At 42.2% G+C, this 21,695-nt stretch overlaps 2 protein-coding genes across 3 annotated transcripts in view; one reads left to right on the forward strand and one right to left on the reverse strand.

Annotated features, from left to right (window-relative positions):
* trappc12 (trafficking protein particle complex subunit 12) overlaps nucleotides 1-15,382 on the reverse strand; it is a 36,281-nt gene extending 20,899 nt beyond the window's left edge. The window contains exons 1-3 of one of the 2 annotated variants that reach the window (XM_034111692.1): nucleotides 15,313-15,382; nucleotides 13,525-14,839; nucleotides 11,967-12,083 (exon numbers count right to left, since the gene is read on the reverse strand). In XM_034111692.1, the coding sequence (XP_033967583.1) occupies nucleotides 11,967-12,083; nucleotides 13,525-14,839; nucleotides 15,313-15,347 (1,467 nt within the window). In that variant the 5' untranslated portion in view covers nucleotides 15,348-15,382. Of the gene's footprint in view, nucleotides 1-11,966; nucleotides 12,084-13,524; nucleotides 14,840-14,994; nucleotides 15,290-15,312 lie in introns of those variants that run through there. The other variant, XM_034111693.2, reaches the window with a different exon arrangement.
* A 117-nt stretch (nucleotides 15,383-15,499) lies between these two features.
* eipr1 (EARP complex and GARP complex interacting protein 1) overlaps nucleotides 15,500-21,695 on the forward strand; it is a 74,763-nt gene continuing 68,567 nt past the window's right edge. The window contains exons 1-2 of the mRNA XM_034111695.1: nucleotides 15,500-15,693; nucleotides 15,865-15,948. Coding sequence (XP_033967586.1) covers nucleotides 15,652-15,693; nucleotides 15,865-15,948 — 126 coding nt within the window. The 5' untranslated portion in view covers nucleotides 15,500-15,651. The remainder of the gene's footprint in view (nucleotides 15,694-15,864; nucleotides 15,949-21,695) is intronic.

Consider the following 21,695-nt stretch of genomic DNA (forward strand, 5'->3'; position numbering starts at 1 on the left):
GATGCTCCAATTCAAACACTGAGTAAGTGCATTGAACAAATCAATGACTGGATGTGTCAGAACTTTCTCCAATTAAACAAAGATAAAACTGAGGTGATGGTTTTTGGAGCCAAGGCAGAACGTATAAAAAGTTAGCGCTGAGCTTCAGTCTGCAATGTTCAAAACAACAGATAAAGCCAGAAATCTAGGTGTAGTCATGGACTCTGACCTGAGTTTCAACAGTCACATTAAAACAGTTACTAAATCCATGTATTTTTTCATTTTAATGTTTATTTTATTAGCTTTTCTTTTTAATGACTAATTTTAAATGCCATTTTCTTAATGTCTTTCATTTTTGTAAAGCACTTTGAATTGCCTTGTGTTGAAAAGTGCTATATAAATAAACTTGCGTTGTCTAATAAAGATTTCATGTGACACATAACATGGATTTGTTGATGGGAATTAATGTGAATAAATTAACTCTAGGTTAACGGTACTCTTGCTATCACTACTCACCGACACTCTATAAACCTTGTCCCTCATGCTAGCCTTGACAACACCGGGTCCGGGAAGCACACCTTCATCTAGGCTGCACTGTTTTACGTGCCCTGACTTGTAGTGGTTCTCTCCTCTATCTACACTCTTCTTGTCATCTTTGTAAAACGATATCAGACTGGTAATTGACACAGCCATGACTTCTAGTTAAATTCAGTGTGGCTCAAATGAAAAGCTTTGTTAAAATATGCAAGCGTGCGAAAGTCAAAGTCAGCTTTATTGTAAAACAATTCTACATGTGTTATACATCCAGAAATATCGAAATATCGTTTCCCAGAGTGTGACATGTATACATAAAACAAAACGGGGTATACAGTTTAAAATGTTAATAATATATTTAAAGTGTTCAAAGTGCAGTTTCAGTGCAAGTCAGTTGAAACGATCTTAAGTTGGCGTGACGTTGAAGTCGTGCGACCCTGCTGCTGTACTGGCTTGTAGTTAGTTTATAGCATAACGTTAGCATTTCGCTTTTGGCGACTAGATTTATGATTCAAAAATTATAAAAGTAGGGTTGACATGTGGAGATTATCCGGCTGAACAAAACGTGATCCCTCTCTTAAATGTGTGTCAACCACAGACCTTATTTCAAGCTATTTTCCAAAATCCTATGGAGAATTTGCATTGGTTTTTCACGAAGGAACCGGAAGAAGTTTACTTCCGGGTTTTAGGACGCGTCACTGCGGTTCTCTATAGGCTGATGGTGATTAATAATTTAGCTCAGCTCAAATGACTCTGCAATAAGGCATAATCAGATCCCCCCAAATCAAATGAGGAGGCATTACCATAGTGATTTATTGCCAGTCATATCAAATAAGGAATTCACTTTAAAGGCTTGGTGAAAGAAGTGTGTGTTGGGTATGGGTAGGTGTGGCTCTAGCACGATAGCGGGAAAGGGCCATTTTCTTGTTTGTGGCTGCTTGTTTTTGTGGACGGTAGAAAATATACCTGCCTTTGTTCCAAACAAAACAAAGATGGCAAACAAAAGAAGGAAGATAGGAGAGAATAGAGGGTAAATGTCCAGAGTGACAATGTGGTACTCAAGATGGGAAAGGTAAGTGCTTACACTTTGAGTAAGATATTGACAGATGACAAGTAAGGAAAAATCGAGTATATTCACCAAAATGTAAAGTGAGCACATGCATAAATAACATTTACAGAAAACCACTTATTGATTGGCATTGACAAATATCTTCAGAACTTAACTTCAGAAGTAACACGATGCTTCACACACTATATACGCACACCCATTCGGACAAATGTGCACACCCACCATCCTCTATCTCTTGTTAACACACACAAACACTTATTCATAATTAGTCTCGTCGCGAGTTTAAAAGGGGTGAGGCTTCTAAACTGTGTTGATGATCATAAGTTCAGCGCGCCTTTCCTTTGGCGAGTGAAAGAAAAAACCTGCATAACAAAGCTTGATGAACAAACGAACGCCCACTTGTTCTCTCTCAAAGACCCGAAGCCTCCAGGCTAAACAGACTTAAAAAGGCTTCCTCACTCCAGCTTTGGTTAACACCCGTGCTACTTTAATTAAGACCCGGCATTTTGCATTACACAGAGGGTGTGGGAAAAATACATTTGTAATATGCCATGAGTGCATGCCAGTCTATGCAACAAATAATAATAATAATAATATATTGGATTTATATAGCGCTTTTATAGTACCCAAAGACGCTTTACAATATGAGGGGGGGGGGGGGTAGATAGACAGTGGCTAACTTTACTTTGATGCCTCTTTAGTTGGACTACAGACTCTTGAACCAGGGGACAGAACATGCCCTCGAGCTGGAGGACGGCCTGTTTCCTACTGTACTGATATGTACTTCACACAGCAGCCATTTTGTCTCCCAAAGGCAATCGCTGGGTTCTTCAAACGGTATCACAGAGAGACGCCAAGACACAAACTGGCATTATATATTATGTGAAGACACCGTACTAGCTCATGGCTTGTAAGAGAACTCCACATAACACTCCCAAAGATGGATCAACACAGCCTCCAAGTTCTAAGTGATGCTCCTCTGGGTAATATTAACCACTGATTGACTAGTGGGCTACTGGATAACTTTTGATGGTTTGGTTGTCAACAATAACAGAATGTTCCACTTTCCTTTTCCTCTGAGAGTGGTTCTGAAGTGTTAAGGAGAACTTCTGTCTCAGGTCTGATTCACATCAAAGACTCAGAATGTACAATGCTTCCCAATATTGCAAGACCTGAAGTTGACGCCGCCTTCATGAGGTCACTGATTGGCCATCAGTTTGTACTGATATGTAGTATTGTGCTGTAAATATACTTGTAAATACTGTAATTACAAAAGTAATTGTTGTGGTCTGGAAACCTACTGATGTCACCATGGGGAGGATACATCAGACAATTCAAAAAGGTAGAAATGTTAAAGGTCCCATGTCATGCTTTTCCGGTTATTACCCGTCCCCTTGTGTGTTATGAAGGTTTTTATGCATGTAAACGGTCTGCAGAGTCACAAACCCTCAAAGTACACCCTGTAGCGAGTAAAACTCTAACACAGAAAAGACCTCCCCAAAACGCCTCGTTGGAGATTTCATGTTTACTTCCTGGGTATCGCTACGTAGGGATACCCAGTAGCCACGCCCAGCGCTATGGCCGCACCCTCTGCCAGCCTTTCAAGAAACAAAGCTTCCCAAACCTTTCAGCGATTCATGCCGGATATGTACAGCGTAGGGCACTGAAGAACGATGCTGTTCCTACTTTGTTTGGACCAGCGGGGGATTCGGGTACACAACATTTATGATGTTTAAAACAAACAAGGTATCTACCACGACTGTTTGAATGGGTAAACGTTTTTCGGACTACTAAGTTGGGATCGCGGAGAAATGCTCTCCGCAGACCCATTCTCACAGCGTTATAAACCTTTTTCTTACTCAATATCAAGCCACACTTATTGTTTTTACTTCGGCTGCGAGTGTTTGTGTGTGCTCAGGATGAGTCTCGCTTGTTCTTGCTGTATTTGTTTTGCCGACACGGAAGCCCTGTCTGCTCCTCACAGCAGCTCCTCACGAGCAGCTGCACGTCACTTGACCAATCAGAGCACACTGGGCTCACAGGGAGAGGGGGGCAGGAGCTCGAACAAGCCGTTTAGGACGGAGAGTGAATACCGGTGAACAGACATACTTTACAGAGATGCTGTATGAGAAACCAATGTGAGTTTGGAAAATTGCACAATATAAATCTATTCTAGTAGACCTCAACAATGGAATTATGATTAGGGATGCACGATAATTATCGGCCCGATAATTATCGGTCCGATATTAGGAATTATGACGTCATCCCGATAAACCCGATACCAGTATTAATAGCCCCGATAATATACAATATATTTTTTGGGTAAAAAAAAAGAAAGAGATACTGCGGTGTGGGTGGATTGGGATGAGGGGCGATTGTTTTTCACTCGGCTCCTCCCATTTTGCCAGTACTGTGGTATTAGTGGTTTAGGAAGAGGGGAGTTCTTCATAAAACCAGCGCCATCGCTACGATGGTGTGTTAAAAGCATACGAAGACAATAATACAATACAAAGTGTGTGTGTGTGTGTGTGTGTGTCTGCGCGCGCGTTGGAGCTATGTGCAACTCAAGGCATATGCTCGAACCGGAGCTGCCTGGACGCTGCAATCATGTTGCTGAGTGTGCTGACTTCTCCTACAATGTCCCGCTGTCTGCATCAAGTCAAGTGCTCGGCGCAGTTGTGGCGAAATGTCGCTCCTCTGTTTTCATTTAAACAGCTCCTTATATCCGTTAGCGCAGCTAGCTAGCACCAGATGCTAACAACAACAATGCACGTAAGGTCTCTCTCTCGCTCGGACCACACATACACACACCCTCCCGGTCCTCCAGATGGCCAGTCGGTGCCTGCCGGTGAGCGTGGAAGTGTGATCTGCCACAAGCGGGCGGCAGGAGCGGGGCTGTCAGCATCAGCTTGTAGATGGTATTTTAAACTCGATGCGCTCTGAAACTACGGGGCGGCCAAGGTAAAAAAATACACATGCGTTAATCGCGTTAAAATAATTAGTTTTTTATTATCGGGTATCGATTTTTTGTTTTTTTAGATTGTAGTTGTTTAATAAATAAATACAAACACTTTGTTTAGTTTCGGTAATTATTCTGTGCTTTGTGTTGCTGGCCCTTCTCTCTCCCATTCTCATTGAGTATTTCACAAAGAGTGAAACAGCGCCCCTCTAGATGTTATGGTGAAACAGTAGATTGCACCCTCTGTTGCGAGAGGAGCCTAGCCGAAATTGGCTTCCCTTGGTGAAAAAACAGGAGGGATTGACCAATCCGATGAGGCTCACGTCATGCCCCTGCCAACCTGTGATTGTTCAGGGCCATGCCAAGACCAATCCAGAGGCGGCTGGCTTCCCTTGCCTCACAATCCAATCAAATCGCATCAACTTCAGTTCGTACTGTAATACGAACTATAATGTACTTTCTAGGGCATCACCGCCCAAGCAACTGAAGCAAGTGCAATTATGGAGGGTGGAGATTTGCAGTATTTCATCAAACATAATTGTACTAAACTTCCGCTACAGCAGCAACTAAAAATTAAATCTGATGACAGTCCAATGCCCAAACTGGAGCTGTGTACAGAGAGGAAAAAAGGAGCGAGTCGGACGTAAAACGTTAAATAATAAACAGCGGATTTCTAACATTTGACATTTCATTTAGTTTCCAGGGCTGAATTTGAGTCCCAGTCCGCCCCTGAACCCAAGTGACATACTGTTGTGTGCCACAAGCCAATAAAACAGCAGTGTAAAACAAAAGTGCCATACCATCAGCCCCTTTTAGATCTCAGTGTCACTGTAAAAGCATAGAGTGCATTGTTATGGTCGCCAATAGAAATGATGGCAGGAAGTACAAAAACAAGACCCAAGTTGTGATAAACTGAATTGATCCTTAATGCTGGCAGACCAACAGGCTGAACACTCTCTGTACTTTTACAATAGGCCTGAGCGTATAGCTGCTGCCAACATAAACAGAGCAAGGTGAAAACAACTAGCGCTACGGTTTAAACATGCCCTTCGGCGCTACAAAAGCTGACGGTGCATTACCCAGGCCCCGGCTTGCAAGTGTAACTGGTGGCGGAAATGACAGCTATGTAAAAAGGTTACGATAATGACAAGTAAAGGTTACAGCAATGATATCAAAGTGCGATGCAGCAGCTGGGTCGTTGCGGTGATTATGGGGGTGTGTCTGTCTGACCCAGCCAAGGTGTCTCTCTTCCTCTTTCTCTCTCACACACACACAGACACACATATATGCTGGCCCCTGGCCCAGACGGCATCACACTCTGTGGGAGGGAAGAGAGGTTAGAGTCTCTGGTGGATAGTGCAGAGGGGGGGGGAGAGATGAAGGAGAAGGAGGAAAGAGGAGGTGAGGAGGAGGGGGGCTGATTGCTAATGAGAGAGACAGATGAGGGCAGCTCAGGGTGCTGCTGAGCCAGAGACTAGCCCACTGCTGACCACACCAGAGGTCACTGGGAAGACAAAGGGAGAAGTAGAGGGGGGGCCAGGACAGCAACCCAAACTTAGATGTATCAAATCCAAACCTGATAACCAACATTTTTAAAACCGGCTGAAAACTTATAGAACAGTATAGCTATAAAAAAAATGTGCTTCCATAGTTGAAAAAGAGCCAATTGGATCATCAAATGATATAGAAAATGTGTAGAATTAGAGATTGGATTTTCTCATTTTAAACTAATTATATTGAGGCGTTTCAGGCAGGGGGGAGTGTGTGGGAGAGAAATTCCCACACATGACCATTACAAACAAACAAACTTATAGAAATTCACTACAAGAAAGGGAATACCCAAAAAGCAAAACAGGTCCCCTTTAAGATATAGAACATATCAAAGTTACATTTTAGGTTTCTCCAGATGCTTCTCAGCAGCCTATTGCTACAGTGTCCCCCGAGCATATGAAGTTTTAGACTACATGAACATTCAGCAGAAAGACATTTTGAATGTGCATGTCAGAGTGTGTACCACCAGAGCAGCTCTCCTACCGAGACGGAGTAGGAGAGAGATACATACAAAGAGAGAAGTAGGACATGCAGAGTCTTAGGTCTCTTGTGGGTTGTGAGTGAAGTCAGTGTGTACTCAGTGCACATGTGTGTGTATGATCAGAGTGTGTGGTGGCAGTGGGTGCAGTCACACTCTGGCTCTGCAGCATGACTCATACCAGCACACACACACACACACACACACACACACACACACACACACACACACACACACACACACACACACACACACACACACACACACACACACACACACACACACACACACACACACACACACACACACACACACACACACACACACACACACACACACACACACACACACACACACACACACACACACACACACACACACACACACACACACACACACACACACACACACACACACACACACACACACACACGTGATTGATCAGCTGCCATGGCAACATAAAGCTGCACCAGGCTACACTTTTAATGGCGACATGTTTACTAAAATGTCCTCCGTGTGTGTGTGTGAGAGCGTGTGTGTGCTCGTCAACATCCCCATTTTCTCAATTTCAACTTCCCCTCCCAGCTTAGTGATGTACATCACCTACGACAGCTTAATGAGTTTATTTGATCTTAGAAGTTTCATAATTTATTGGTAAGTAAATCATATGAATGCAAGTAGATGGTAGTAGAAGGAGGCTGCAGATGGTGTCTGATTCATTCATCAGTGGGAGTGACTCAGTCAATGACTATTATGTCAGCAAAGCCGTCACAGAGAGGGCTGCTGTGATGGAGACCAGGCAGAGATCCTTATTAGGGAGCGGGATGTGTTGGCTCCACTCTGGGTGATGCAGGGCATGGAGAGCCTGTCCTTCAGCTGGAGGCCCTGGGTTCAAGTCACCAGCTGTATCGAAGTGGTTTTGAAAAAGATACTGAACCTCAAGTAGCAGCTACAGAGCTGGTCTGACCTTTGGACTTACAGTAAAAAAGAGGGAGGTAAAAAGAGAGTTTCCTTTCAAGTATCAAATTAGAACGGTTTTCTAGTTAAACGAAAGTCTTTGGTGATGCCCAATGACATAACATGCTCTTTTGCAATTTGACACATGAAATGGAATATATCATAGTGGCTTTATATTCATCAAGGCAAGATCTAAGCCTTTTAAAAGCATTTGTAATGCTATTAGGAATGAACCATAAGATCATGGGTATCACTGATGGGAGTGAGAATACCAATACATCTTTTGGTATTTTTTAAATTTAGTATTTATGACAAACAGTGCTTTTTCGCCAGTAGCTACTAGGATATGTTAAAAATGTTCATTCTTAAATGCTACCCTTGAATGCATCTGCATCAGTGCGGAAAACACCATTTTTATATGACTAAGCCACTGCAACTGCAAGCAGTCATCTTGGTTCAAGGCAAATAAGAATAAAAAGACGCCAACTAGACGAGAACATGTATGGTTGCATATATAGTGAATGCTTAAGGGATACTGACCACAGCAAGACCGACAGTATATGGAAACAAACTGCACATTTCCACTTGGAGCTGTAGGAATGGCAGATAGTTGCTGTGGCCAAGAACCCTTGAGCAAATGTCAAGAGATCAAGCATCAACTGAATCCTTTGTCTATCATTAATTATTTGACTTACTAAATCTACAACAACAATACAATTCTATAAATATTTCTTTTATTTTACTAAATTGATGTATTGTCTTTGAGCAAGGGCTACTTTTCAAGTTGTCTAGTGATGCAGACAAGGCTAACATGAATGTTAATATACTACAAATTGCTAAGATGTTGACCAAGAAGAAAAATGGTGTGTGTGTCGGTATGCATATGTGAGTGTCCTCTCCTGTTCCACATGTCTCACACACACAACTTCTCTTTTCTCTCTCTGCTTGTCATTCCTTGACATCTCTTCTGTAAGCCTACCTCACCTCTCTGGCTCACTTTCCCTTGCCTCTTGCTCCAGGGAGCCACCCACACCAACTGGCAGACAGCGTATGATCCTCTCTCACACACACACAATCTCCTACACCATATAGTGCAGTTGACTGCAAGCTGAAAGTACCATCTTGTGTGTGTGTGTGTGTGTGTGTGTGTGTGTGTGTGTGTGTGTGTGTGTGTGTATATATACACCGAGTCCAGAAGGCCCTTGAAATATGCACAGCAGTCCCATGCATAATACATGGGCACAGCAGGAGAAAAGAACTTGTGAGCCGAGTGGATCTCCACCTCTCCCCTCCACCCATCCTCCTCTCGCCACCCCACCCCACTGTCTGCTGCTGCTGCTGTGCATATGTTTTAAATAACAGCCGTCTCTCAGGGTCATTTGTGGGTCAGAAATGATGATGGCGGGAATGCATGAGGGCAGGAGAGATAGATGGATGGCTACAGGAGAGGGAATGAGGCGAGACTGCACGGTCACAAAGAAAGACAGGCGTTTTTATGCATAGCAGAGCTACGTGATATGAAGAGAAAGGAGAGCAATGATTCAGTGTTTTCCCTCCGCCGAGGCCTGACCGCCCAGCAGTGACAGGACATGCTGACTGTCAGAAGGTCAGACAGGCTGCAGGAACCACAGCATGCTAAGCTGTGCTAACCTACCAGGGGTTTTGTCATTTAACTCCAGAAAGTGAGGTGTTCTGCCCAGGAAGCAACTGCTGCACGGCACACATAACTTAAGACACTTATTAAGTTTGACAATCTGCTTTGGTGTCTCCTTTTTCTTTTCTTTCGTTCTTTGTCTTCCCCTCCTGCCTCGATTGGACTCCTTTGTTTACTTCTGTAACATAGTGACGTAACACTCGCTCTTCTATTAGCAAGCATTCCAACACATTATAGGTGATAGGCTAACAGGCAGGACACATGTAAGCGGTTGACCAATCAGAGCAGACTGGGCTCTGGTTTCAGACAGAGGGTGAAAAGAGGTGCTGCAGCACAGGCAGTATGAGAAAAACAGAGCTTTTTGAACATTAAAGCATGGTGACATGTCCCAGTAGAGACAACAAATACGCCTCTTTAAAACAAACCATCTGCATCATTATTACGCATGTCCCAATTAAGTAGTTTATGCCCCGATTCTGAACCAAGTTTTTAATATGCTGTATGTCTGCAGATACAGTCCGATACCATTCTGATTAAATATGTATCTGACACATTGAAATAACAGCTGCAGCCTACTTTATCTGATGCACATTATTCACAAATAACTTGATCCAAATAATGAAGGGCATGCTTAAAGCAGGGGTGGGGAACCTTTTTCCTCTCAAGGGCCATTTACATTTCTTCAACATCCTCCGGGGGCCGTATAAATGATTTACCTCTGCTTAAAAATACTAAAATCACAGCCCATTCATTTCGCCTTCCTTTCATGCTGTGCAATGAAAAAGCAACTTCTTAATCCAGATATCTTACCATGACTCGCGCATGCACGTGCACGGTTGTGGCATGACCACCCAAACAGAAAGATATGGACATATGTGTGCAACATTTGTATTTAGTTTCCTATCCATGTGAACATATGCCATACATCTTTGCATACATTCACAGTAAATATTTATTCAGTATGATGGCTGTCTAACAGAAGTTAAATTCATTTCTCACTTATTCTGACAATGTACTTAACCCCAAATAAAAGAACCCAATAAAAAGAGTTGTTAAATAGTGAAGTCACGTTGTAATAACAATAACTCATCTCTCTTTCGTTTTCTTTTTCAGCTTTGCCAAAAGCCACTGTGTCAAGTGTCCTTCCTGAGTTGCCGTCCGGAGTTCTCCAATATGGCGGACCATCTCGCACTGCAGATCGGGCAGGGGGACGGATCGGGTAGCGACTGCGTGTTCGCAAATTGACGTGCTTGATGTGAACGAGCATTTTGGTTAAAGTTGCGCATGCGCTATGAGCGCACATACGGGTACTTCTCAGGCATGCTGGGTAATCTGTGACGTTTCGCTCTCTCAAAAGTTGGGCCATTTTATCATCATGCTCTAATGAGCAACTCTCATAGGAATGAATGAGGCCCGCCTCCCACGCTGTATCCAGTTCTTATTATACATCCATGGTGCTCTCCGGCAGAACTGCACCCCTGTCAGACGAGACATATACCACGTGATGACAGTTAGGCTCGTGTTGTGTTCAAGGACCCTGACCTTGGCCAGGAAAAACAGGCACTCGCTTGTTTAATTCTTTTGCGGTCTAGATTTCTTTAATTCTTTTCTTTTTTGCGTGTGTTTATAAATTACCGGTCTCGCGGTCCGTATACGGCCCGGGGGCCGGAGGTTCCCCACCCCTGCTTTAAGGTATGAATGGAAGAATTTGTCTCCTGGGATCAGCTACAGAGAAGATCACTGTTTTTAAACCAGCCATCAACTTACTCACAATTGATGTTATTTAACAACAGCTATTATGACAAGACACAAGATATGTTGGTCATTTTAACCGCTGAAATTGGTGGTATGCACAGGCTAAAATGAGAAACTGCTAACATAATATTTGTATAGTGATTTTTGCTAATGAGAAAGAGTGAGGAGAAATAACAGCTTCATTACCATCAGAATTTAGTATATTTTGCTACTCCAATCACCGGTGCAACTAAATCAATTTTCCCATTCACACGCACTCATTTCCACTGTTTGGCTCCACACCCTGGCTGCAACACTAACAGGCTGAGGTAGACACAACACAGCAGAGTTCTGCTTGCTCTGGACAACTCTAATTGTTATCATTTCATCAATACATCTTATCTAGCATTATGAGAAATACTATATTTTTCATAGCGTCTGCCAGGGACACTGCAGTCCAATGCGCCTGCACAGTAGCAAATGCACACTTAACTCCTATAGCATAGCATATAATTGCATGTTTCACCCTAACATTTAAGTGTACATACTCCTCCTCTGTGATATTGACTATAAATATATTAGTACAATATATAAAAAAGTGTGTATCCCGGTATGAAAATAATAACTATAAAAGCACCTTCATTCTGGCCCAGTGAAATCATATTAACGGTCCTCATCATCAGATGAAGATAGCTCAGTTGATGGAACTGTAGATGCTGTGAATAATGAAAACTAGGCAAAACGTATCGGCTGATGCAGACTGTGTGATACATTTTTCAAATCTGGCACAGGATCATAAGCGAACCTTGAGGGGAGATTGTTTTATCAACAACAGTTTCAGGGTCAGGAGTGAACGGTCAAGCTAAGAGGTTGTTCCAACTGCATGCTTATTATGCAAAGACATAAATGATCACAAATGAGCACCAAAGCTAAAATAATGATGACTATACTGCAACAGTAGAGGCACTGGCACAGAGTGGATGATGCTCCGAACCTGCGAAAAGAACAGGAACAAACGGGTCATAGAAAGGAAGAAGAGCAGGTGACTTACGATGAGACGTTTGAGGCCCGTGAAGGACTGCTCCACAGAGTTGGCAGTGAGGACCTGACGCTTCATTGCCGCCGCTTCTCCCAGGAAACGAAGCATTAAGTCTTTAACAGCATCGCCCTGCAGCAAAACACACACACATGCTTTTAACATTATGAAATAGCACATAATAGAAGTGCATATGCCTTAGTCATGTCATGCTAAAAGAACCTGAAAATGACATGCAGGATTTAAAATATCAGTACTTTTTGAATCAACAATAAAGCCGATTGGGGCAATTTTCTTTTAATAAACTTAATCTGGACATCCTTAGTTCTGGATTTAAAAACAATCAGTTAAAAAATATATTCTGCCCAAATAGGAAAGAAAAGAAAACAGGTTCAGAATACTCTTTAATCCAGCTTTAGAGTGGATCTAATTTGTTTGCTGAAAACGGACTTATAGTAGGCATAAACACCAAGATGATGGAAAAAGAAATCCTTGATTTGTATTCATTTATTCAGGCAGGCATTCAAACACACTGAGGAGGATAATGAACACAATCTAAGCTGGGAGGTGGACGTACACCATCAAATTCAATTGAATAAATAAGTGAATTGATGTTTCATCACTCAAGAGTTGTTATTACAAATACATGTTACTGTTGAAGGAGCTCAGAGGGAGTGTGTGTACGACTGAGTGTGTGTACGACTGCTTGTTGATGAGTGGCAAGTGTCCAGTTGTCCAGTGTCTGTTGTGCCAGAGAATCATTTGAGAAATGTGTTAAACCAAATGGATGATCATGGTGGAGCCCAAGTCTTGATAAATGCCTTACCTTTAACATTATAAGATTTTAAACATGTAGCTACAATCTTTAACCAAAACACAAAATAACGAACACAAAATGACCGTGTCACTACTATTGTCATGTCCTAGCTGCTTTTCATGAAGCATGTGATAAGAGCGTGATAAGAGCATTGTGCTGAAATATAATACTGCTAGAGCTGAAGCAATTTATCGATTGATGTATCGTCACAATCGTTACACCAGCAACCATTTTCTCTTCTCAAGTGTTTTGCTGCTTTTCTGTGTTCATAAATATTAGAATGAAATTGTTCTTAATGGTTGTTTGGAGCAGACACGGCATGTAAAAGTGTCTCAAAACTTGTGAGGGTATTTTTATTTAACTGTTTTTTACCTGACTTTAAGTCCCTAGTATAGAACAAGCTTCAGAAACACTAACTGACATTTCCCATGATGCAGACAGATATAGACAGGCATATATGGGCTACTACTATCATATTGAGTTTGTATGAAATTATGTATTTGTTAAACGAATGTTTATTATGCATGATAAATAATTGTTTTGCGACAAGCCTGAACCTGAGCTGTTTGATGTCGTTATACTGTGCCATCAACTCAAGCTAGCCATCTTTCAGTAGCTACTTTCACCAGCATGTAGCAATACTTTAGGAAAGTAAATATGCACATGCTTCTCAAACCTCAGCGTTAAAGCCCTGGTTAACAGCCAATATAACAGCTCTCAAAACTTTCCAAAGAAATATGTTGTCTGAAGTCTCACCTGAAGGTTGTCAAACTTGAGTCCAGGCATAGTGAGTCTGGTGGTCTCTACATAGGCAGGGCTGTACTGCTGGGTGACCACAGAGATCAGCAACTTCCTGGTCTCCTCAGATGGCAGCCAGGAATCATGGCGCCGGTCCACCTCACTCAGGCTCAGCGCTGTCGCAAATGGGTCATCACTGCCCGAAAACACAGCCTGGAGCGTGTTGAAGGGCTGCGGCTGAGGGGCTGGGGCAGGGGCTTGAGCTGGGGCTTCTTGGGATGGAGGAGGTTGCGCCTTGGCGGTAGATTCAGATGGGGTAAACACTGAACTAGGAGTGGGAGCACTAGAGTCCAGAGCTCCACCGGGGTTGGAGATGGAGGAGGAGGTGGAGGAGAGCTGGCGCTCAGGGGTGGGGGCTATGGACGCTGGGGTGGCACCAGGAGGGATGTCAGCATTTGGGTTTGAAACAGAGATGAAGGAGGAGGGGACAGTGAAGGAATCAAAGAAATCTGAGGCTGGGTTGACATGTCCGTTATCATTGAAGAACTTACTGAGACTGGGGCTGGGCTGGCACACGAGGGGGGCCATCAGCTTGCTGGGGGTCACTGCCTCACTGGTTTCTACACCGCTCCCCATGCTAAAACTGGGGGACTTGATGAGGGTGGGCTGGAATCCATCGGGCACCAAAGACTTTGGATGGGTGCCATGGCTGAATATAGTGCACACCGGCACAGAGTAATCTTGCGTCTCTTGAGCTTCTAGTAGTGACGGTTCCCCACTGTAGGGATCAGACGGGCTGTGCTCGTCAACTTGGAGTGAGACACAGGATATCACCTGCTCCTCAGTGTCTGTCTGCTCCCTGGTTTCTTCATCCACTTTCTCCACAGAGCTATCCTTCTCCTGTTCCTCTACTGTAACTTCAATCTCTGTCGTATTCTGACCTATTTCACCTTGTTCCTCTTTGTCGACTGATGTCTCGTGAAAATGATCTTCCTCCTCCACTGCATCGAGAAAGGAGTCCATGGGGGCGTCGTCCTCCTCCTCACTGTTGTTAGGTGAGTCAGAAATCAGGACGCTCTCCATCATCTGGTCATTTAGCTTGTCCATCAGGCTCTCTGAAGGTGTAGCACTGCTGTCTTCCTGGGGGGTGGAAAACTCCCCGCCCAAGTCGATGCTCTCTACCTGGGGAAGGAGATTTTCTCTGAGTGGGGTCTGGCTGATGGTTAGCTTTGGAGGGTCTGGGCCTGGGGCTTCAGTGGTTACATCTTCCACTGTGATCTCCAAGGTGACTGGCCTCTGAGCAGGAGCCTCCTCACTGTCCATCTTACTGCTCCTGAAAAATCAAGAAATGCCTTTTGATGTAATGTAAACTGTGACAGACTCATACTCTCTGCGTAATTGTACAACACCGTGCAGTTCTCAGTCACTTCCTGTCAACATAGGTAAACGCTATTTTTTACGAGCTCTAGTCATCGTCATTGAGCTTACGTTCACAGTTACATCCGGAGATAAACGAGTCAGCTTCAGCTCTTTTATTCGTGCTTAACGTCCCGTCACGAAAGAGCCGTTAGCAGATATATCGCAGGTTCGCTGTCTGTGTATTACTGGCTATCTGGCTAATGCTACATTAGCCGGTTGGCTATCAAGCTATTTTAACTAAGCAACTGGTTGCAAATGTAGAAAACATGCTCGACTCATAGCTCGGCTCGTTTTAAAAAGCACGAAACATACTACCGCGATATTCTTATAAAACCGAAAAGGCAAACAACAAATACAAAACTGAAACAAACACGATTATGTTCTTACCTTACTGCACTGACAGATATACATATACTGCGCATGCGCAGTTCCAAAGGAAAGCTGCATCTACGGTATTCAAGAGCAGACACATTTCATGACGCTGATATTTTGTATTCTCGACGTTTTTTACGTAACTTTAAAAACCTTTAGAACGTTGCACGGCTGTCGTTACGTAGTTTAGTCCTACGCTTCGTTCTTTCCAATTCTGAATCGCGGAAGTGGATCAACTGTGTTGTGTTTGTGCAGTACGTGGTTCAGATGCAGTATTTTTTGTAGTGTTTTGACCGTGAGACGGTATAAAACACAAATAAAACGCTAAGAAAGCTCTGGGAAACAGACTGAAACATGGAGGACGACGCTCCTGTCATTTATGGACTCGAATTCCAGGTACTGTCACCATGCATTATGTGTTTACCATAGACTGTATATTTATTTATTTATGTATGTTTACCCCGCTGAAAGCTTTACTCCATTCGGTATACTTCTAAGCAATTCTCTGATCTATTGTACAGTATGAATATTATTTTATTAGTCGTGTTATTTTGTATCATATTGCAGGCACGAGCGCTTACAGCCCAGACAGCTGAAACTGATGCCATCCGTTTCCTTGTGGGCACACAGTCCCTAAAATTTGACAACCAGGTAAGAAAAAATACTTAATGACAGACATGTCATTCCATTTACAGCAATAGGAAGGAAGATGTCTGCAACAGAAGGGAACTCCTATTTTACTTTACTTAGTTCACAGCAGTAGTTTGTGTCCCCAAATCCCAAATGGCTCTTTATAATAATAGGAACAAGTATCCATTATGCTGCATCTCCTCTGCTCAGTAGTTTTAACAATGGACTCGACCATAACATATGTGTAGAATTTAAAATGAACATTAAGGTAAAATGCAGGTAAACAGGAAAAGCAAAACACATACATAAGATCCAATACACCTTATCATTATTTTCAATTAAAAGATGTGATTCCGGCTTATTCCAAAATACTGTTCAACTACTGTGAAATTTGGTTAACTTGGAGTTATTGTTTTCATGTGTTAAATGTTTCTGAAAGTTAGTTTCTTTTGAGAGTGGACGTAAGATATTATGATTTCAGAAACATTAGTTTGACACCAAAGTGGAAGGAGTAAACTTTCTCTTTTCAGTTTGCTTTCCAAGGTTATAAGGTCTCAAAAAAAAGTAGTCCAATAGGGATTATGGGATTTTAATGAAATGTTTTTGAAGGGTTTTAAATGTAAATGTATTTATATTCAATGGCAGATGTCTAATTTATTTCCGTCGTTGGTATAGCACATACAGATGAACTGAATGAACAAATGAATAACCTTCTCTAGGTCAGAGGCAGGCAGACTTGTTTTTTAATATCTGTTAAATGTGAAGCGCATTACCAAATAACCTCTTGCATTGCATCTCAATTTCAAATGAGAGTCAAAGACTGTTCTGCAGAGCATGATAGTAGTCAACATTATGACATGGAGTTTAAGAGGCCAATTAGAAGAAGAACAAAATCAGATCATACTGGAGTTGAAAAAAGTTTGAAGAATTTTAAACTTTTTTGTTTGTTAATGTTAAGACCTGAAGCTAAGATTCAACAGTTCTGATTTTAGTCAGGAAATGTATTCAAGGCAATCAGGATTTGAGTGCAGAAAGATTCCGGTATGTATTCAAGAGTCTTGTTGTCATACAATAGGGTTTGGTCCTGCAAATTGTAAAAAGGTTACAAATGCTTGAATAGACCCAAAGGGCCAACAAGATCAATATGCTGTGAGGTCAACTATGACCCCTTATCATTATTACCAGTAATTGCAAATAATGGTCCATTTTGGCTCCCTCTACAATACATGAAAAATATTTAAAAACAAAAATCTGAAGAAGCTTTGTACTTATCAATGAATGTCAAATAAAATAAAATACATTAAAGACCAACACTTAAGAACATACCTGACCATTGTTACCTTGTATTGCTGGTAACCTTTCCATGTCCATTCATTCTGTTCATTGCCAGTCCTAAAGCAACAATAGCCAGGGTTGTCTTTAAGTGCACATTGGGTAAACATTTTTTTTTTTTTTGTGTGCCATTTTTGCAAATAACCCAGGATGTTGTGGTTATATGTTATGAAGTGTACCCACTTGGACATCAAGGCGATCTGGATAAAGGTCCCATCGAAATGTTCCATGGCCCAAGTTTACATCATGATTCATAATGTAGACTCATTTAAACCAGAGAAAAACAGCAAGATCTGCTAGAAACACATTTAAAATGTGAGGTTTGTAACATTGTTGCTCGACAAAACCAAAACGATTAAACCGCTGTTATTGTCTTACTTAATTTGTTGCTCTAAAAAACCTCATAACACAGAGAAAATAAATCTTTAAAGGGGCCCTATTAAGCTTTTTAGAGCAGACAGGGCTCTGGTTTCAGACAAAGGTCGAAAATAAGTGCTGCACAGGCAGTATGAGATAAATAAAGACCTTTTCAAACATTAGGCATGTAAACATGTCACAGTAGGGGCAGAAAATACAATTTAAAAACCTGAAAATGGGCATAATAGGGCCCATAAAAAAAGAAAGAAGAAGAAATAAATGGGGTAAATTTATTAAGTTGCAATCAGTGTTTACCGTGTTTGACTGAATATGACAAGAACACATAAACTCATGGGAATATTGTTGGACTAATTGTCTGTTAATTGACCCATTCTTTAACGATAAGCAGTTTATCAGTTATCAGAATTCTTGACTTTTGTGTCAGGATTTTGAAATTCTCTTTATCAACTATTTGTTTCAGATAGATAGGGACTTCAGGTGTAGCCGAGGAGCCGCAGTCCGACCCTCAACTGCAACTGCTAGAGTTATCGTTAATAGAGGAAATATCCGTTGCATATTGTGCATCCATGTTGTATGGTTTCTTTGCCTGTATTTCTGAGTGTTGGTGAGGGTTTTGTGCTGTGAGAGTGCTTGTAGGAGAAAAAAGATAGAGAGTGGGGTGTGTGCATGCATGCACATCTTGCAGAGGTCATTACAGAGACAGATGACAGAAACAGTTGGCTCTAAACGGGGGAGAAATAATTAGCTCTCTGATAGAGAGATGGAGAGAGAGAGAGAGAGAGAGAGAGAGAGAGAGTGAGACACACACACATACACACAGATGTACAGCATTTCTGCCTTGAAGAAACAAGCCTATTTCTCTGGCAGACTGCAGTGTGAAAACGGTCTGCCACTGAATACAGACGTAGTTCAATCCAAGTGCTGTGTAGCGAGTCTAATACAGAGCTTGTTGGGAATAGTGACAATACAGCACAGTCGATCTGTGTGATTTATTATTACACTCTGACAGGAGCTTAATATACTCTTCCTAACACTTTCACTATTCTGGCATTAGTGCAAAGCTGAGACACGAGAGAATCAGAAGCAAATTGTTCAATAGTAGGGTGAATAATCACAGGACAGTCAGTCGATTTACGTAATGAATGGTCTTATTACTCATTATTAATCGATTTACCTTGAGGCTAGTGTAGACTTTCCAATTCTGTGATGTCTCAGCTGATGGGCAAAACGTTGGTCTGAGGTCGCACAGTAAGTGGTTTCCAATCTGACTCTACCTACCTTTTTAGATGCTGAGGTATTCGGTATGTGAACTCGAGATCCACTTAAGAGGGCATGGTTTTCATTCACAATTCCCAGCAAAAGCAACGATACGCCTGTATCTTCCTGACTTTAATGTTTGTTTCCAACTCGTTACCCAGCTCTGAAGGGAGCCAGGTTTAGAACTTCTCACTTTTTACTACGCCTTTGAGTACGGCCGCTCGGAACATCTAAATATATTGGACACCGTATCGTAGAAACTAGTTAAGTATAACCCAACACTAGATTGGTCCAATAACTGTCACAGTCTAAGCCTCAATATTCTTTAAAAACAAAGTTCTTTAAATCGACACACGGCCCCTGAAAATCCCTTTCCAATTGTAGTTGTGTGCAACTTTCTAATACAGAAAGTTCCATGGAAGTTGTTTGGATATTTTCCTAAGTTACATTTTAGAGCTAGGATCCACATCGTTGCACACCAACATCTCTCAAACTGATTAGATCCATCTGGCACATAATGCAAATAACTACTAAATTGTTGCTAATTCCTTTAGTGCTAATAGAATGAGGTTTATTTTGGATAATACCTATTTATTATTTATAATAAATTATTTTCCTTAAGTTGTTTACTTTAAAACAAAGCAAAATCAATCCCATGTAGTTAAGTGTAAAAAAAACGAACTTTACAGACTTTTTCTTAGATTGATGTCAAAGAGCATTCGAAGCCGTGAATCTAATATGGGTCATTATTCCTCTTTTGGGCCATGTTCTTTGAGATGACCCTACATTTGACTCAGTCAGAGCGGTCCGTTTTATTCATGAAGCTCATTGTCTTTCCCACTCTGCATAACTTTGCTGGCCAACATTGGTGAGCTCACTTCGTTTCACGTTGTGAAAAATGTTTTTCCGATGGGCATTTCAGCGCTGATTGCTTCTGCTGTATCCATAAGCCTGCTGGCCTCTCCACCTCCCATTAAGCATAATGCAGGGTGGAAATGTCTCTCTTAACTCGCAGAGCACCTCTCAAATCCCTCAGAGACCAATAGCAGGAATGACAAATAGGAGGGCACGTCGGCATGGCATTTAAGGCTGCTAACGAGATAAAGCGCCCGAGCTTGGCACCTCTCACACGCTCGCTACTCCTCCACCCCGCTTACTGTCATCTGTGCGGCTAAAGAGCTTTAGCGGAGAGGACCCTGAAGTAGGAGGGGGGGGGGGGGGTGTGTGAGGGCTTTATCCTTCCCTTACCCCCTCTTCCTGATCTCCCTCTCCCCTTTCCTTTCCTCCATTCCTTCCAACATCGGCAGATAATTAAAAGTGCCGGGCTGGGTGCCCAAGTGGCTGAAGGCTATGAGTCACTCCCCAAGCCTGGAAGAACGAGGGATAAATCACCTGGGGGAGGAGGGCTAGAACTTCTCTATCCTCTCACACCTAGGTTCATTTAGGAGGACCCTATTACCAGGCCCTCCAATTACCCTGTCCCGCCAGCCTGAATTTATTTGTACTGCTCCCACACCACCATAAAATTATAACTTTGCGTAATAATTTTTTGCTCGATGCAGTCCAACCCAAGGTTAATAGCCGCCTAACTGACTTTGAGGAGGCTGAAGGATGCTGGCGCTACGATGCTCTTCTCCTCCTCCTACTCACGCCTTCTCCTTTCATCCTGTTTTTTCCTAGCCTGTAAAAGTAGTACAGGGAAGGGGAGTGGAAGTGCCTAGCAGGAGTTATTGTCCAGTGCAACCCCATTAACGGTCCCCCAAGGTGCTGTAAGTGTCTCTCTTATGGGAGAAACTGCCATTAATTGTCTGATCAAACCTTGAGACCCTCACTGTTTTACTGCTTTGTGGGCCCTGAACTGCATTCAATTGAGGACCCTCTTGGAATAGATTTCCATCTAAAAAAACAAACTCAGTGAGGAGGAGGAGGAGTTTATATTAAGTTCTTATGGATAAAAGTTTAGCATGTTTGCTATAACGTCTAGACAACTGTTGATTTGTTTTCAAGTGCAGCTCAGGTCTCGGCGGTAGACCAGGTCAAGGAGACCTGTGAGTATTTCAGGTGCCTTGTGTAATATAGAAGTGTAGGTAACTGTTAACGAGTTATTGGTATGCATATTACATTTTCAAATGTAATCTGAAAAGTAGCATTGTTCCTTTCTATAGGTAGCAATACTTTCTAAAATTGTATTCAAAACCACACAAGTGACAAGAAGATAATGAATTCCAGCCATCATTCAATTCCTTACCTGACATTTAAATTGTGTTGAATCAAGAGCTCAGTCTGCTCTGATTGATCAACCGCTTAGAGATTCCCCGCTCCTTAGCCTATCCCGTACATTGTGTTGGAGTGCGAGCCAATTTTCATTTCATTTCAAACCTTTATTTAACCAGGTGGTCCCATTGAGATCATTGATCTCTTTTTCAAGGGAGACCTGCAGCAAGTAAACACATGAAACATAAAACAACATAAAACAATAAAGGACATCATACATCATATTTACAGGGCTACATTTACATACCTATCGACATTTACAAGTACCAACAATATCAAAGAGCATTTCACCTATCCGAGCTTTAAAAACATGCAGTGGAACCAAATTGCTCAGTTTCAATTCTTTTTGAAGATTGTTCCAAGCAAGAGGAGCTGCGCACATAAAAGCTTTCGTACCGAAGTCAGTCCTTGCTCTTGGCACATGTAACAAGACTACATCATGTGATCTCAGGCAATAGCTAGCTGCAACTCTGTGTGATCAGAGAGCAGATATAAGATGGGAGTTTACCCAGCATGGCTTATATGAA

The sequence above is a fragment of the Pseudochaenichthys georgianus genome, chromosome 22 (genome assembly GCF_902827115.2).
Source record: "Pseudochaenichthys georgianus chromosome 22, fPseGeo1.2, whole genome shotgun sequence".
NCBI lineage: Eukaryota > Metazoa > Chordata > Actinopteri > Perciformes > Channichthyidae > Pseudochaenichthys > Pseudochaenichthys georgianus.